General features: G+C 41.2%; 1 protein-coding gene across 1 annotated transcript in view; it reads left to right on the top strand.

Annotated features, from left to right (window-relative positions):
* Window positions 1–13,668, top strand: part of LOC134661355 (neuralized-like protein 4) — a 30,833-nt gene extending 17,165 nt beyond the window's left edge. The window contains exons 21-31 of the mRNA XM_063517394.1: window positions 352–493; window positions 1,526–1,704; window positions 2,564–2,776; window positions 3,289–3,511; window positions 3,933–4,015; window positions 7,635–7,790; window positions 8,651–8,836; window positions 9,633–10,599; window positions 11,245–11,407; window positions 12,286–12,345; window positions 13,220–13,668. Coding sequence (XP_063373464.1) covers window positions 352–493; window positions 1,526–1,704; window positions 2,564–2,776; window positions 3,289–3,511; window positions 3,933–4,015; window positions 7,635–7,790; window positions 8,651–8,836; window positions 9,633–10,599; window positions 11,245–11,407; window positions 12,286–12,345; window positions 13,220–13,322 — 2,475 coding nt within the window. The 3' untranslated portion in view covers window positions 13,323–13,668. The remainder of the gene's footprint in view (window positions 1–351; window positions 494–1,525; window positions 1,705–2,563; window positions 2,777–3,288; window positions 3,512–3,932; window positions 4,016–7,634; window positions 7,791–8,650; window positions 8,837–9,632; window positions 10,600–11,244; window positions 11,408–12,285; window positions 12,346–13,219) is intronic.
* The last annotated feature ends 4,535 nt before the right edge of the window (window positions 13,669–18,203 follow it).

Here is an 18,203-nt window from a genome sequence, read left to right as displayed (position 1 = left end):
TGACAATTAGAGTTACAGCCTAACATAAGGAGCCATGGAAATAAATTAGCTGTTAAATACGAAACACGAATAATTTGTCTTAGAGTTACAGCATAACATAAGGAGCCATGGAAATAAATTAGCTGTTAAATACGAAACACGAATAATTTGTCTTCGACTTTACACTCGTGTACCGAGTAATACAATAAAAATTAATCTCTGGTTCGTACTAAACGCATGTAGTCGATTAAACGCGTCTATTCTGATAAAAGATAACCTGGGAAATAACTGTACCTTCGTTAATTCACGACCGTGCATGAAAGACAAATTATAACCTAAATGAGTATGAGAGCCACAGTGTTTGTTGCGCAGGTGAAGATCGTGGAGTGCAAGTCGGGGTACGCGGGCAGCTTCCGCATGGGCGTGACGGACATCAACATCCTCAACGTGCACGTCAACCGCAGCCTCCCCCCCACCGTCGCTCTGCTGCCGCACTACACTGCCTACATAGACGGTAACTTGAAACAAGCCGGCGAGACTACACTTTGTCTTTACTACAGTGTTACCGCTTTTACATTTTATAATCATAATCATAATCATTTATTTGCGTTAAAAAAGGTTATATACAAATTCTTTCTTTAAAATATACATTTTCAACTCCCATCTTTCTTAACTGACTATGCAGCATGCAAATGTTAGTGTAATATATTTCTAACTTAACCTATTTAAGCTATTTATGTTATTTCATCGATCAAACCAGGGATGTTGCGGATGCCGATTTTTTGACATCCGCGGATGCGGATTTTTAAAGGCTCACATCCGCGGATGCGGATGATAGGTACATAAAAACGTCAAATACCTATTACATTTTAGTAATTTTTATTTCAAAAAACCGGCCAAGCGCGAGTCGGACTCGCGTTCCAAGGTTTCCGTACATTAAGTCCCACTCACGCTTGACTGCTCATTTCTAATAGGTTTTTTTGGCTAATGACTAAATTACCTAGCAGTCTACCACTTACGCCGATGCTAAGACATTCCTGTACCGACCTGTTCCACATCCGCATTAAACTCCGCATCGATTTTATGCGGATGCGGATGTTGAAAATAATGCGGACGTTCCGCGGTTGCGGATGCGGATATTCAACGCAACATCCCTGGATCAAACTGAAAGAGCTACGAATTTGTATGATTCCATGTACATATGTATATTTTCTAAATCAAATTTCTATTACACCTTATGTGTATAATTGCATGAATTCTATAGTGATTTAAATTGTATTTTTTTTTCCTTATTTTCTCGTAATGCATGTTAATTATAAGATGTAAGTAATTATTTTTGAAAAGATGTGTCCCGCCGAGTTTGTTGCCGGTCCCATAATGGGATACCCTCCTCTAATTGAGGGGGGATTTAAATCTTCTCGGGGCAGAGGTGTAGGGTTGGAGCCGGTCTACCTAGCTTTATTTGACGTTCATAAGCGCATTGTAATTATGCCTACTTGAATAAACTATCTTTTATCTTATCTTTATCTTAAACTTTACCTTGCAGGTAAATACATGAAGTACTCGCGTCACAACGAGAAGGAGCACTCGCTGCGCTCGTTCGTGCCGTCGTTCGACTGGCTGCGCCCCGGCGACCGCGTCGGGCTCAAGAAGACCAACGATGGCCGCGTGCTCGTCTACTACAACTCCGAGCTGCTCGAGACCGCCTTCGAGAACGTTCCCGATGTCAGTACTATTCCTCAGATCATAGTATGGCTCTTCTGAGGTGAACTTTTCGCTTCGAACCTTAATCTTTCAAACAAAGGCCATTGTCTCTATTATCGCAAAACCGCTTGCTCCCGACTTGGCACGTGCCAGTACAACATTCATATTGAAAAACAACCGGTATCGTCATAGTATTAAGGTTCAAATTTAATGTCACTGATATTCTAGATATTACGTTTTGGTAGTGTAGGACGATAGACCGCCCCGAAGCGATACGGCACTCATATTATTTTGATACTTAGTGTGGTGTTCACCTCAGAAGAGCCGTACTATAATAATGTTTATATTGAACTTGGACAGATGTTACACTAATCTATAAACGAGTAGCTAAACATCTAAGTTTTAATAAACCTTCTATGTATTGACACAGAATAAATAATAGTACTAGGTACAGAAGACTCACTCTCTAACAAAACGCGTCTGTTACGATCAGGACAGATATGGCTGCTAGGTGGCGACGGCGCCACGCGCGGCTTATGGCTAGCCACCAAAATTGGTGTGGAACGGATGTACTTTTAGCTACCTGTAGCAAATCAGAATCAGAATTGTTTATTGCACTCATATTAGTATACAGATCTTAAAAACTACTTAGTACAGTTCCACATGAACCCTGTAAGGGTATAGCAATATACTTAACACTAACTTATGAGATAACATGCATCATAGGCTTAAGCCAATTCGCGAAGCGACGAAATCGCGGAGTGAGCCACGCCTGGTATTGATACCTCCATATTCTAGTTCGATTTCACATATATATTACCTATTCCAGTTGTATCAGGTTCAATTCTTTAAACAACCAAAAATTTCAAACTTTTTACAGAAAGTATACGTGGTGATGGAAATATTCGGTCACGTGACGAAGATCCAAGCAGTCTCCAAAGGAGCCAACGTGGGGACGGCGCTGCCGCAGCACACCATTCCGAACGACGAGTACGTGAAGGCGCCGGCGCTGACCGCCGCGGCCAAGAACGCGACCAACGCGAGCGTGGCTCACTCGGTGCAGAACAACGCTAACAACGAAACTGTAGCACAGGTACGGAGACACAGAATAAATAATAGTACTAACAGAAGACTCACTCTCTCATGCGCGGCTCATGGCTTGGGCAAAATTGGGGCGGAACGGATGTACTTTTAGCTACCTGTAGCAAAGCGACGAAATCGCGGAGTGAGCCACGCCTGATGAAGACGCCACTATTTTTATAAATACCTCACATGCCAGTATTTTTTATTAATTTGGGACATCGTGCTACATTACACAATTGTTTCGTAATATGGTAATATCAAAGCGATCGAATACACACCTTAAATAAAGTGCTTCAGATGTGAAGGTTTTGTTATAAAAAAAACAACGGGTTGCACTCCGGGAGTGCCATTTATATCATTTAAATCAATAAAGAAAAACTCAATGACATTGTAACATCAGGTCACGTGTCCATCTTACGGTCACGTGATCTGTCGCGAGTTTAACATTTCTTCCTCAAAAAGTGCACAGCGCCGCTAAAGAAGTTTTCACTTCAAAAAGATTAAAATGTAATTTGTAACTAGGCCCAAGTGGAAGTGACGGAAGACACGAACGATGAGTCGAGCCACTCGAACGATGTCGTGTCTTCGAACGTGGAGTTGCTGGCCGCCAGCAACGACACGCTGACCGTGCCCACGGAGACCTCCACCCTTACCGTGGTGAGCGCCGACTCGCGCCGCCGCCGCAACCCGCTGCCCTACACCTTCCACTACGTGCACGGGAAGAATATCAAGCTCTGTAGCTCAGGTAAAACACAGAATAAATAATAGTATTATACTTGGTCAACCAGATCTTGACAGTAGAAAAAGGCGGCAAATTTGAAAAATGTAGGCGCGAAGGGATATCGTCCCATAGAAAATTTGAATTTCGCGTCTTTTTTTACTGACAAGATTTGGTTGACCAGCTGACAAGATAGGTACAGAAGATTCACTCTCTAAACGCGTCTGTTACTAGGACAGATATGACCGCTAGGTGGCGCAAGCGCCACGCGCGGCTTATTAGCGCCAAAATTGGTGTGGGATGGATGTACTTTTAGGTACTTGTTGCGACGCGACGAAATCTCGGAGTGAGCCACGCCTGGTAATACAACTCATTTTATTCGTTTCAATTTTATTTTAGGCTAATACAAACGAACATTAACAACAAAATAAATGTATGAACTTGACAGATACCGTGGCAATGCGTACATCAGGATACAAAGACGGAATCGCAATTGTCAGCCAACCACTTCGGAGGGGTCACAATTTTAGGGTATGTATATTTTATCTGCTGTTTTTCCTTTTAATTTATAAATATCTTGCGACTGCTCTCCATTGTTTGTCTGTCCTCGTCCTCTAAATAAATATATATATTGTGATGTACCGTAATCACTGATACAGTTCCGACTTGTAAGAGCGCTTACCGTATCACCTAGGCCAAGATTTATCTATGTCATGTTTTGCTGTATGCTGCGAATGCTATTATATTACTGTAACGTGTGTCGTGTGTGTATGCTTATTTATTCGCTACGTTGCGTTGACTTCTTGATAAAAATTCGTAATTTGTTTTTTTATTGTGAACATGTCTCGTTTCCTTAGTCAGACGTGCCTAAGTAAAATTTGTAAACTGGTGGCGTTGATGTCCCTTTGAGCTCATTATGTGCGCAGTAAACTGCTAAAGATGAGCTAAAGATCTGTATGTTTAATTGACGACGGATGTCACGAATGTCGTTGAACCAATAGCGGCTTAAGTTATCGTTATCGCAACGGCAGACGATAAAGGAAACGCACAGTTAAAAATAAAACAAAGTAAACAGTAATGTTAGTGATCTCATTCTTCTATTTTAATGAAGTGACATCCTTTGTATGTAGCTGCTAAACGAATGTAGATGAATTTTACACATATGCTAGCTTTGCGAATGCATGCAAAAATACTTATGAGATGTGTTAAAATGATCAAATTGGTATAAGTATGTTAAGTGCATTTGTTTGTATATAAACACTGCGATGCGAAAGTGCTATAAAATATGGGACAGGGAAGGGAAGCGTAGCTGCGTATTTATCTTACCAAGGCCAACCAACGATATGGTTTCCATATACATAATAAACAGTTAATCTTGATTTAAATTGCATAGTGCGTGCGTGCATAGCTTTAATATACCAATACAGTACATAATATTATCATATTAAATCAGAATCGCGTTGGTTTGTGTGCACCTCACCTGCTTACATTAATGCGAAATTATATAGGAGTAAAACGAACAGAATGTAAGCGGTAAGCTTTATACCTGCGTGGGAGTAGTCAGTCCCTAAAAAATAAATTCTCATTCAACATTGCGAGGCAAATATGTCCCGAATACCTGGTGCTGGGTTCGAATCCCGGTAAGGGCATTTATTTGTGTGACGAGCACAGATATTTGTTCCTGAGTCATGGATGTTTTCTATGTATTTAAGCGTTTGTATATTATATATATATCGTTGCCTGCCTTCTTGAGCTTACCGTGGGACTTAATATTAATATTTTTATTGTGTTTTTTAAGTACCTAGTTACACTACAAAACCCGCAAAATACGGCGCAGCTGAAAACGGTGGTTCGAATCCCGCCTCGCCCGCTCGAGGGTTTGGTCACTTTTTCTTTTTATACCTACCTAAGCATAATAATGTCTTATAATAGGTACATTTAGTCTGTATGGGCTTCTAAATGAATTGTCAAATTTGATACCAAATCATTTTATAACAGTATTCATGTATGTTCGCCAAGTATTTCTCTCACACAAAAGCCACTACAAATGAAAAGTATTGCATAGCGATTGAATTTATATGTTTGTAAATTAAGTGTTCTATATTGAATTACTCCTAGTGTCAGGCCAACGCCAAAACGCTTAGTTTTACTTTATTGATAATGCTATTCAAAATCGAAACGTGAGTGTTGGAATTGCAACAATTTATTTGAAATATAAATATAAGATTTTTGCCATGAATTTTATTTTATTTATAGAACAAACTTAGAAATAGTCAAAATTGATACATTAGAAGTACAACAATGCTGTAAGCAAATGCGAATATTAGCATGAAAATACGTTTCACCAGGTTCCTGGATCATACTTTTGTAAGTCTAAAATAAGCTGACTAATGCGGCGTCTAGTTTATCGCGATCGAATTTGTTTAGGCAATACTGCAAGTTCCGCTATATTTAACATTACAGTTGTCCTAAGAACACCTTCGTTATGACGATCATTTTATACTTAAGATAATATATAATACATGAAGGTTTAGGAATCGCTGCCATATTCGTCAATCACCGCATATATAATTTTGGTGACGTGTTAAAAATGCACTGCTATCCTAGCGGTAAGGCGTGGTCGATCAATGAGTATCTAGGAACTAATGTACGCGTAGGAAGCGTCTCTAGATATTTACAGTTTGCTTTGCGTTGGAGAAACATTGTCAGAAAACCTAAAAAAAAAGAATAAGAATTTTTTTTAGGACTCGATTTGTGTACCCATTTGGTTAATAGATCCAGAGAAAATCTAGGTGTATATGCATATTGTTTTTAGTGGCTGCATAGCTGTAATATTTATGTTGTGTAACTTATTTCATCATGCTACAAGCTAACTTTGCTAAATTGCACTCTTTTGTAAATTGTATTACGAAGGTTGCCGTTACATCACGAATCATGACGTCATCAAATTGCGGTATCTTACGCGACATTTGTTAGTGTAATGAAAAATATTTATTGAAATAAAAAAAAAATTAATCATTTCATTGTAATCAATTCCTGTTCGTATAATATAAACACGGATGTTTTCTTAAATTTATACCAGGTATATAATATAGCGATCTTGCTAAAAAGCGAAGTAGGTACAATATACCTACTTTGTTTTTTTTAAAACGCTGATGGCCTAGCGGTAAGAGCGTGCGACTTGCAATCCGGAGGTCGCGGGTTCGAACCCGGCTCGTACCAATGAGTTTTTCGGAACTTATGTACGAAATATCATTTGATATTTACCAGTCGCTTTTCGGTGAAGGAAAACATTGTGAGGAAACCGGACTAATCCCAATACGGGCCTAGTTTACCCTCTGGGTTGGAAGGTCAGATGGCAGTCGCTTTCGTAAAAACTAGTGCCCACGCCAATTACTGGGATTAGTTGCCAAGCGGACCCCAGGCTCCCATGAGCCGTGGCAAAATGCCGGGACAACGCGAGGAAGATGAAGAACGCTTACTTTCTTTCAAATGCTAAAAAACTAAATATATATAAAAACAAAATTTGTAACCTTTATTTTGCTTTTCAACGACTGCGTTGTTACGTTTGTTATGTCGGAGCGATTAAACGGCTGTCGTTTTGTGTCATTTTGTCGTTTTCTCGATGAATCATCGTGTTTTTCACACCACCAGACGGAAATTTCATACTATAATTTGATTGTTTTTTACCTATTGTGTATTCCCACTTCTCATGGCCGAATACGGGTAAATGCATCATTGGTGTCGCTTCATTTACTGACTACTTTGATTACTCGTAGTAAATTGGAGACCCGTTGAATACGAAAAAAAAAAAGAAATTACGATTATTGTTAACTTCTGGCCATATTTATTGCATTCGATTGTGTTAGATGGCTGACGCAAATTCGTCAGCATTCAAAAATAAAATCAAAATTTAGAACGAAGAAAATACATAACAGTATCGAGTGCCATACATTAGTGAAAAGCAAATGCATAGTGGTCAAAGCTGCAACCTCTTTTTGTGGCTGAGGCGAGAGTCGAGGGATTAAATGAAGTCGAATTTAAACTGTTGTGAGACATACTAAAACAAGTGAGTCTAAACCGTAAAATTATTCAATTAAATGAAGTCTTCGTTAGGAAACCCATATTAAGAGGAGCTCGTGTGTTACAGTTTCGCGTGGACAAGGTGGGCGGCGACTGGTCGGGCAGCATCTCGCTGGGCGCGGTGGGCGCGCTGCCCGCCGACTCGCTGCCGCAGTGCGCCATGCACCTCGACCCGCCCATCTGGGCCGTCACCAGCGACCTGCTGCACGACAACGGCACCTTCGTGAGTACCTTAATTGAAGGGATGTTTACAATGCGGGGTTGCGTAATGCATCGCAATCATAATGTGTTTTTGTGTTTAGTTATGTTTTTATAATATGTATGCTAGTTTTAAGGTAACATAATTGACTACACTGGTTGTCACCTGAAACGATTAACAATGTTCTTAAAAAAGTGTCAACCGCTCTAAGCAGTTATGTTGTTTTTGTAAACATCCCTTCAATTGTGTGTCCAAGTGGACAACGTGGGCGGCGGCTCACATAGTATAGTATAGTGTATTGACACTATCGATGGTATCGATCGATTGGTAGTTTAGTTATTTTATTTTACTGGATGTCAAGAGTTATTGATTGTAAAAGAAGTGTAAAGTGTAAGAAAAAATCGTGCTTCCAATTTTAACAGCCGAACTTGATGCTATGCGATATGTCTAAGGCTTAAACGCAGTGCGATTAATTTCTTGCAGTTTTAGTCTTACAAATGAGTGTGCTTATGAAGCATGCCATACGTTAAATTTTTTGCGGTTCCGAAACTGCAGGAAATTAATCGCAGTACGTTCTAAGCCTTAAACAGAACCACATAATGTACGGACATCTAGTAGCTATATAAATCTAAATGACATTAAATGATGGTCCATGCACCTCCATATTATAGCTCCTCTACACGATGGGCCAACGCCGGCCACTCCAAGGGACGCATTTATGCGTTAGAGGGAGCAAGTGATACTGCTATCTCATTCTACCGCACGGCTGCGTCCCTTGGAGTGGCCGGCGTTGGTCCATAGTGTAGAGGAGCCATTATATAGAATCTTCATGCAAACTTTGCTTTTAATTGTACTTAAACATGATGCATCTTCGTACGTTACAGAAAAAGACGCAAATGGCATCTGCGTTCGACGAGCTGACCGAGCAGTCGGTGCTGACGCTCCACTTCCGGTTCAACAGCGAGCTGGTGGTGGACGTGGACGGCGGCGTCATGGGCGTGGTGGGCATCGTGCCGCGCGCCTTCAGCCACGTCTACCCGCTCATCGACCTATACGGCCGCGTGCACCAGGTACTCAATGATTTATAACTCAAGATAGGTTATAGGCGTTCCAAAATTGAAGCGCTTAACTTGTGACAAATTGGACAAGTTGCCTTTAGACGCGGCTGGACAAGCGAGAAATGTGCACGCGCTAACGAGCTCCCGCACACCGAAAGAGAAAGAGACGACCTTATGTTTAACAACGAGTGTGACAAAGATGGAATTAATGAGAAAACTAATCAAAAATAACAGATTTCTTCGTAGGCACAGAAATAAATATGGAAGTATTTTTTGTGCTCCTCAAGTATGAGTATAACCTATTTATGGTTATATAATATCATTGCAGGTACTAGACTAGAGCCATGCCACTCATGTCCACTTGTATCGAGACAATGCACCAACTTCGCGTGCCCTGATCAGCTGAACAGTTTTAAAGCGCTACTTTATATAATATCAAGGAGATTAAAGACAAAGCGCTGGTGGCCTAGCGGTAAGAGCGTGCGACTTGCAATCCGGAGGTCGCGGGTTCGAATCCCGGCTCGTACCAATGAGTTTTTCGGAACTTATGTACGAAATATCATTTGATATTTACCAGTCGCTTTTCGGTGAAGGAAAACATCGTGAGGAAACCGGACTAATCCTTAAACGGGCCTAGTTTACCCTCTGGGTTGGAAGGTCAGATGGCAGTCGCTTTCGTAAAAACTAGTGCCCACGCCAATTACTGGGATTAGTTGCCAAGCGGACCCCAGGCTCCCATGAGCCGTGGCAAAATGCCGGGACAACGCGAGGAAGATGATGAGATTAAAGACAATATGTTTGTGTACAGGTATCCGTGCTGCTTCATCCGACTGTGGTGGCGAGCGGCGCCTCCCTCGACCTACCCATCATCGCGGAGAACCTGCGCGAGGAGTCGCTCGCCGAGCTCGAGCTGCTCGACGACGACGAGGACATGATGCCCAAACTCACTCCAGAAACTCCCGAAATTCACCCGAAGCGCAAAGCCAAAGCCTACAGCCACGACAACCTCCTAGGGGACTCTTCGGACCCCCTGTACTCTGAACCCGGCCCCAGCACACATCCCGACCCGCCGACGCACAGTCTTCCAAACGAAAACGACGCCAAAAATAAGCAAATCAAATGCAGAAAAATATGCACCAACCGCACCGTGCTTCACCAGAGCTTGATAATAACGCCCACTCCCATCGATAACAACGAGTCCGCTAATCGATGCATACAAAAAAGTCACTCTACGCATAGTTTTTGTCAATTACCGGATGAGAATAATTTAGATGTGGACAATAAGGACACGGTCAGGCTCGCGTTCAGCGCGGGCGACGAGCCGGGCGCGCCGGCCGAGGGGCGCGCGCGGTGCTGCGACACCAACATCCGCCACAACGACCGCTACCCCGAGGCCAGCGACGTCGACAGCCTCGACACCGAGATCATGGACGCACTCGCGCTCGAGACCGGCAACCTGCCGGACCTCACCGAGGAGCACTCCTCTTCTATCGACGAATCCACTCGCCGCGACGACCTGTGGACGGAATCTCTCTCCGTCGAGAATCTCAATTACTTGAATCGAATACTTTGTCTGGACCAGCAGAGCTCGGAGGGACAGAGTCTGGAGGCGGAGTGGGAGGCGCGGGGGGAGAGCTGCGAGCACCTGCACGTAGTGCTCAAGTACTGGCATTTTCTGGTGTTGCCCTACCCCGAGTTGCGGCGCGCCGTGTTCAGCGGCCAGCTGCGCTGCTACTGCCGTAACTGCCAGCCGGACGCCCCACCACCTTTGGCAGGTAACATTTTTGATTCTACCTAATACTATCTATATCTAATAGGCTACATGACTAATTTTTTTTATGGTATTAATCGATCGGGTTTGTTTTTAGGATCAAATGTCTATATGGGACCCATTGCATTAAAGTAACACAAAAGTCAGAAATTGTAGTCAAAATCCGACAGTCGCACTTCACTCGCGAAACGCCCTATACAAAACGGCCAGAGGCCGTGACGTCATCGCCCACGTTGTAGTATGGACAAAACAAGAAAATTGCGTTTTTGTCGGTGAAATATTGCGTTTATATATCTATATACAATATTTTGCTATACAATATTTTTTTTGGTGAAATGTAAGGAATCGAATGGTACCCTTACTTTTATCGTTTTTGGAAGTTAAAAAAAACTTAAATTTTGAAATTTTCAGGTCCTGTATTTTTGTAATTTTTCATTTTAATATCCACATTATTGTGATAAATTGCTCGTTTGCTATCTATTTTACTAGATTTTGTTATAAAATTCAACATGTGTCAACATCCCTATTGTTAACTTTTGTGTTTCGTATTGAATGCTAAAGAAATAGGTACTGATTTAATGGTGTCACATAGCAAATGACTACCACGAGCAAGTCTAAAACAGTGTATGTATTAGGCTACGTATTGCAGGATGGGTGCGCATCGAGCGCGCGGAGGGCGGCGGGGCCCGCGCGTACTGGCACGCGGTGCGCGCCGTGCTGGGCTCGGCGCAGGTGTGCGACGGCGCGGGCGCGGCGCGCCGGCCGCGCTCGCTCGCGCCCGCGCCGCGCGCCAACCACCCCAACCACGACATGTAAGTGTAAAGCTTTGGATTCCTCCGAAAACGGTGCCGTCATATGACGGCCGTCATATAGCGGCCGCAAAAGACGGCCGGCTTTACGGTGGCGACATGTGGAAAGTACCACGGCGTCATAACACACCGTCATCCACCAAGGTCAAAGCGGCAAATTTGAAAAATGTAGGCGCGATGGGATAACGTCCCATAGAAAATTTGAATTTCGCGCCTTTTCCTACTGACAAGATTTGCTTGATCATCTATAATTTACTTGGAGGATGAAATATCATCAGAAGAGGAAAATAATCGTAGTACGGAATCATTTATTAAAATCTCGTGTCATTTATTCAAAATGGCGTCACCGCTATCTAATAAAACGTTCACGAAACTATCGACACCGTCATGACGGCCGTCATCTTACGTTACGTTGACAATCAACGTAACGTTACGCCGTCTAGGAAACCGCGCCATCTTGTTTACATAGACAACGTTCTAGTGACGTCAGTCAACGCTATATAGCAGCCGTAATATGACGGCACCGTTTTCGGAGGAATCCAAAGCTTAAGGCCTGAGTGGACGCTCGAAGCGGAGCGTTCGGCGGGGCGTGCAGCGTGGCGTCGGGCTCACAAGTGATTTGAGCAGCGTGCACTAAGGCCGCTCCTATACGGTTGCATTTGTTTAACATGCACGCCGCACGCCCCGCCCCGCTGCACGCCCAACTCGAGCGTCCACTCAGGCCTTAGTGTAAGATACGTTTCTACTCACACTACGCGAAAAGTACGGAATGTACCGCGAGCTGCAGGAGTGCATACCGACTTGAATGAATTCTATTCACTGTACCTGTTTCACTAAATACTATTTAGCCATTGACACTAATTAATCACTATTAATTCCAGATGGTTTGATGAAGAAGGCAAACCTCACCACACAGTTTTGGCTATAGAAATTGACGTAGAGTAAGTATAATTATTGTTTATTTATTAAATCGTCCAAATATAACCCGCCGTGGCGGTCTACATTACGTGTAAAATTCGAAGCACTAATTTGTCTTAGACTGTACATCTAATACAATGAATGAATCTTTGGTTAAAATAAGGTTATAAAAGTTTACCGTAACAGAGAAATATAATAAGACAAGAGTGCTCACTCCATAAGTCCATACATCAGTTCAGACTATTAATTTCAGTGTCTACATCTAGCATCGAGTAGCGGAACTATCAGTACTGCTACATTTATTGTCAAGTAGCAGTACTGATAGTTGCGCTACTGAATGCTAGATGCTAATAGTCTTTTTGGTACTAAAACTGATGTATGGAGTGAGCACTCTATGTATTTTTTTTTTCTATGACCGTAACCAGGCGTGGCTCACTCCGCGATTTCGTCGCTTTGCTACAGGTAGCTAAAAGTACATCCGTTCCACCCCAATTTTGGGGAAAACCATAAGCCGCGCGTGGCGCTGTCGCCACCTAGCGGCCATATCTGTGCTGATCGTAACAGACGCGTTTTGTTAGAGAGTAAGTCTTCTGTACTTAGTACTATTATGTATTCTGTGCCGTAACACATTTATTGTTATCTGTGTAATGGCGACACTGTGTTTAATTTGACGCACTTTAACTACAAATGTGAACGTTCAGCCTAACAATCCAGTGAGGAAGTGCTGCACTATGCCGCGGATGCCGTTTTTAGATTGATATAGTTATATTATTCGTTTTAATCATAATGTTATTTAATGTACTTATTTATTTTTGTAAAAATTCATAAAACCAGCTTTAAAACCTCAATGTGAACATTACAAGTTCGCTTGTAGACGTTGTTTGTGTTTTGTTTCAGAAGTCCAGACGCCACGCGCGACCGCCTATTGGCGTTCCTGATATTTCTGAAATCTCACTCTGTCCAGCACAACGACGACAACCCGCTGAGCCTCGATGATTAAGCACGCCGATCTCCACTATCTACTCAACGTACATATTATATATCCGATATTATACATTATTTTTAAGGGGCACAAATGGTTGTCATATAAGTATTAAATGAAACTTAACGAGACGTCAGCCGTCTGTATATTATTAGCAAGTAACATGTGTTAGGTATAATGTTATGGTCAAACTTCTCCATCTTACAGATTCACCTGTACACGTGCTTTACTAGTCTTATTATTTTATAAGCACTGTTGTGATCTCAGTCTACTGACTAAGTTATCTTTTATATTATTTATTATCACGGCGTTTGTATTATTCATAGTTATTTAAATATAACGACAAATAAGTATGTTTAAGGTCTGAGGGCGAGGGTGCGCTCACACATGAATAAACGTTTATTATAAACAAGTATTTCTGCCTCAACTGCCTACAAGCTGAAGTATTTTTTAAGAGGGGGCATAAAGCGTACATTAGAAAGGAACAAAAGATACGGAGTGCCGCGCGAAACCTGCGACGTGGCAATAGCGCGGGTTATGAACGTTTTACCTTAATATTATACTTCTGTTTAAAATTTCGCTCGTCCTTCGGCTATATCGCTAGCTATTTTATACTAAAATTATACTGCTGATGCTGTGGTAATCAGGGTAATGATAAACAATTGAACATAAATAAAAATGAGACATGTTTTCATGTCTATTTTTCTATTAGGCCAACTTAACCTAAGGTTTTGGTTGGAGTCTGCCCTTGCTTATAATCTATAGTCTCCCGTGTGATTTTCTTCATAGCATTTTCCTTTGTAATAACGTGTATTTATCAATTCAATATAAAACTACATTCGCGTTAGCTCCCTCTTAAAAGCTTAAAGCTTTTATAAGATGCACAAGCTGTCATGAAAGCGGGCCGCTGTTCTATAAGTATTGTCCAATGAAACATATTGAATGTCTTACTAGGAGCTCATTTCTTAGCTATTTCGCTATATTAAGTGCTGATCAATTGTCGAGGCGTGAGGTATAAATATGAGCATAATAAAATATGTAAGTATATGACGGAGACTTGAGGTGCAGGGTGTGAGCGCGACCGGCCCATAGTAAGCGGAATGAGCCAAGCGGGATGTTGTTTGATAGACATCATTATTGTAATGTGATATTGATAAATTGTACCGTTGTTAGGGAACTTCCGATGTGCTGACCTATGCTGGCTTTCTCTCCCTCCCTTTGTCGCTTGTCTCTTCACACTTTATGGGTTCAAAATTTCAAATATACAGTTTCCTCAAAGCCAGTTTCAAGTCAATCCAGACAAATATGTTATCTTTTGTATGGGTAGCATTTTGTGTCGGGAACTACGCTACAGGTTCCAATCTTGAATGTATTCTCAACTTCCACATTTAATTGAGAGAATAAGTATCGTGCTTTTCTATGTTGCATATTTTGTTAGAATATCGAGGCATGTCTATATTATACATGTTAATAGTATAATATTACTTAAGATTACTCGAGCTTCACTGCATGGCAAGAGACTAAAGGGGCCCACTGATTACCAGTCCGCCGGACGATATCGGCCTGTTAGTTAGAACTAAGTGTAAGGCCTGAGTGGACGCTCGAAGCGGAGCGTTCGGCGGAGCGTGCAGCGTGGCGTCGGGCTCACAAGGGATTTGAGCAGCGTGCAATAAGGCCGCTCTTATACGCTTGCATTTGTTTAACATGCACGCCGCACGCCCCGCCCCGCTGCACGCCCAACTCGAGCGTCAACTCGGGCCTTACACTAAAAGTTGACAGTTCCAAACAACTGACAGGCCAATACCGTCCGGCGGACTGGTAATCAGTGGGCCCCTTAACATTGATCATGCACCCGCATTCTCTGGTTGTTTAGTTTAATGTGCACCTAGTACTAGTACTGCAAAATGTTGCATAACCGTAATAACAGTATCAAGCGCGCTGATCCAAACATCCATAATTCTTCATACAACAATTGCCTGTAAAATATTCATGTATAACGTAGAGGTACCTATAACTTAAAAATCTATTTTTAGATTGTGAAATTTTAGCCACTTCAAATCAAACTGCCGTAAGACGATTACGGTTTACGTGTTATAAATACACCTTCTAGATATTTTTGCGACATCACATTTACTGTCCTGGTTAAACTCCGTGCGATTTTAATATTAAAAGAGATTTTCTAAGCTTCGGACACGCCGAGCATTTTATTACTACGGAGCTTGGTAATATCCGTCAAACAAATGCGGCTAAAACAAATCTTGGCATCAGGCTTTATTAGGTATATTGCGGTAAAATCTTGGAGGAAATACTAGAGTAGTAAACTTCATATCTTACGTTCTCATTCAGGGGGACGTGGTAGCACGCATATAAATAACTTTTCGTTATATATTTTATTTTTTAAGGAGTACCACCAGCTACAAAAACATTATACAGATTTTGGTAAGAATACAAAGCCAGTTACAGGTACTCACAGATAGAATTAAAATAAACAACATACATAAAATATGGTTCATGTAAAGTACAAGTATAATTAATACATCTTTTTCTGGAACCAGACAAATTTTAACCTTACATCTAGTTATGACGAAGAAATGCTCCCTCACCATCTTTATCTTCTTTAATATTAGGTTCATTTTTTTATGATATGTAAAACCCAAAATATGGGTGTTGTTTTGGTTTCAGTATTGTTAACCTTTTCGACGCCGTGGTGTCAAACACAAAAGCTGTCTCCCAGACGCCACGTCACCGAAGTGTCAAAACTGAAATTGAACTTTATGCATATGCACCTAGGTCTATGTTGCTCTGTGGTCTTTGACTGATTAATACGTCTTTGGCGTTGGACCTGCGGTGCGTATATATCGGTCATTGGCGTCCAAAAGGTTAACGTTTATTATATTCGAAGATGTGAAAACAATTGACGTAACTTAATCACTATATTACCGTTTCAAAATTAATGCATGTAGGACCGGCATAATACACGAATATCCGCACTAACTGCATTATAAAGTTAATATGAAACTAAGCAATTACTAAAACAAACTTGCATTTAACTTATATTCACACTATAAGGAATTCGTTATAAATATTAGAAGTGAAGAATGAGCTTATAAAATAATCCTTCAAAAGAGGATTGCAGCTTAAGTGACCCAATTTACTTGTATCTTTCAACAGAAGAAACTTCATATTATAAACAAACAAATCTACAATACTTAGTGATTGTATACCTTGGTTGTAAATAAATCGAATTACTTATATACGCAGTGTTTAAAAGAATGAATCAAGTCAAAATGTTTTCACTAGATCCCTATAAATACGACGGCACACCGTCTTAAACGTAAGTAGATGTGATAATTAAAATATCCTCTTGTGATATATTTTTATTCACTATAGTTCGTTTTTTTTAGCATTAGAAATAAGGTGTTTACCTTATTTCTAATGCTAAAAAAAACGAACTATAATATACCAATATATAAATAAGACTAATGGAGTAAAGTTATAGAGAAAATAATTTAGTGCTGAGGAATTATACTTGAAAATGTGGGTAATCACAGTGTAGGTACCTACCTACCTACCTATAGATACATATATTACATATGCTTCTAGAACTATCGCTTGCGCAATGTGTCTGCTTCAGAATAGCGAATGTTTGACTGAATTGTCCTCCAACATTTTAGTTCTGCGTAAATGGATTTAGTTATGTATTTCAATCTCCCGGCTATATAGTGAGCTATTTGGTATGTATAATTTATGAACAAATAAACGAATCTTACTACCACTTGTCGGTATATTTATTTTACGTTTTTTGTGACCGCTTGACCACGATAACACTGTTGTGTGCATGTAGATAATGAATACAGTCTAAAACGACTGTGTTCCTAGGATAGCGGTGCCGTCATATAGTGGCCGTCTCCATACAAAATAATACGGATAAATATGGATGTCGTAGTATTTGTATGGAGACGGCCGCTATATGACGGCACCGCTTTCGGAGGAAACCAAAGCTTTAGTATATGACGGCACCGCTATCCTAGGAAACCAGAGCTTAATATCAGTGTCATTGAGTTTGACTGCTAATAAAAGCAAAGCTCTCAGTCGGATGAATTATTCTAAAAACATCGTTTTGTTTAAATATAAGTAGTAAGTCACCAAACGAAAACCAAAAACTGCCAAATAAGGGAACTCATTTGTGTATAAGCGAATCTTGGCATAGTTGTAGGAAATGGGTGTTTTACACCACATACTGATAAATGCGGGTGAAGCTTACGGGTAGGGGAGGGTAAAGGTCCCTTTGTTCTAGTTATACATATATAAATTAACATTACATTTATTCGTTTTATTACTAAAATATTACATTTATACATTTTATACATAAGGTGTATTCGGGTATTACCGAATGAACGAATAGTGGCGGATAATTCCGAAAGCCGACTCTTACTACAACGGAATATGAGTGATTTTACAATGATTTTCGGGATTACCCGATTTCCGGAATTACCTGATTAAACCTTACATCAAACCATAGACTAGGAATCCTCTAGACTGAGCATAGTGACGCTACCCCCTCTGCCACTTATACGGTAGTTTTACTCCATCTTCGAGTCAATCCCGTGCCGTGATTGGTCCGTGTCTTTAAACGGACCAATCACAGCACGGGACTCGCTCACCTCGACCCCCGCACCCCCGTATTTTTGGCAGCATCGGTTTCATGAAATAATTGCTCTAAACTCAGTCTAGAGGATTCCTAGTCTATGCATCAAACGCAAAGTGTTGCACCCCGCGCGCGCTCGCATCTAGCCGTGGCAACAGGCTGGTAGGGACAGCAGCATGAGCAAAGTGTGAACACTAGCTGCTCTCGGTCATGTCGAGGCATGCTTTGCGGATATATTGTTCTGCTCCCTG

The sequence above is a fragment of the Cydia amplana genome, chromosome Z (genome assembly GCF_948474715.1).
Source record: "Cydia amplana chromosome Z, ilCydAmpl1.1, whole genome shotgun sequence".
Taxonomy (NCBI): domain Eukaryota; kingdom Metazoa; phylum Arthropoda; class Insecta; order Lepidoptera; family Tortricidae; genus Cydia; species Cydia amplana.
This window is presented reverse-complemented; position numbering and strand designations above follow the sequence as displayed.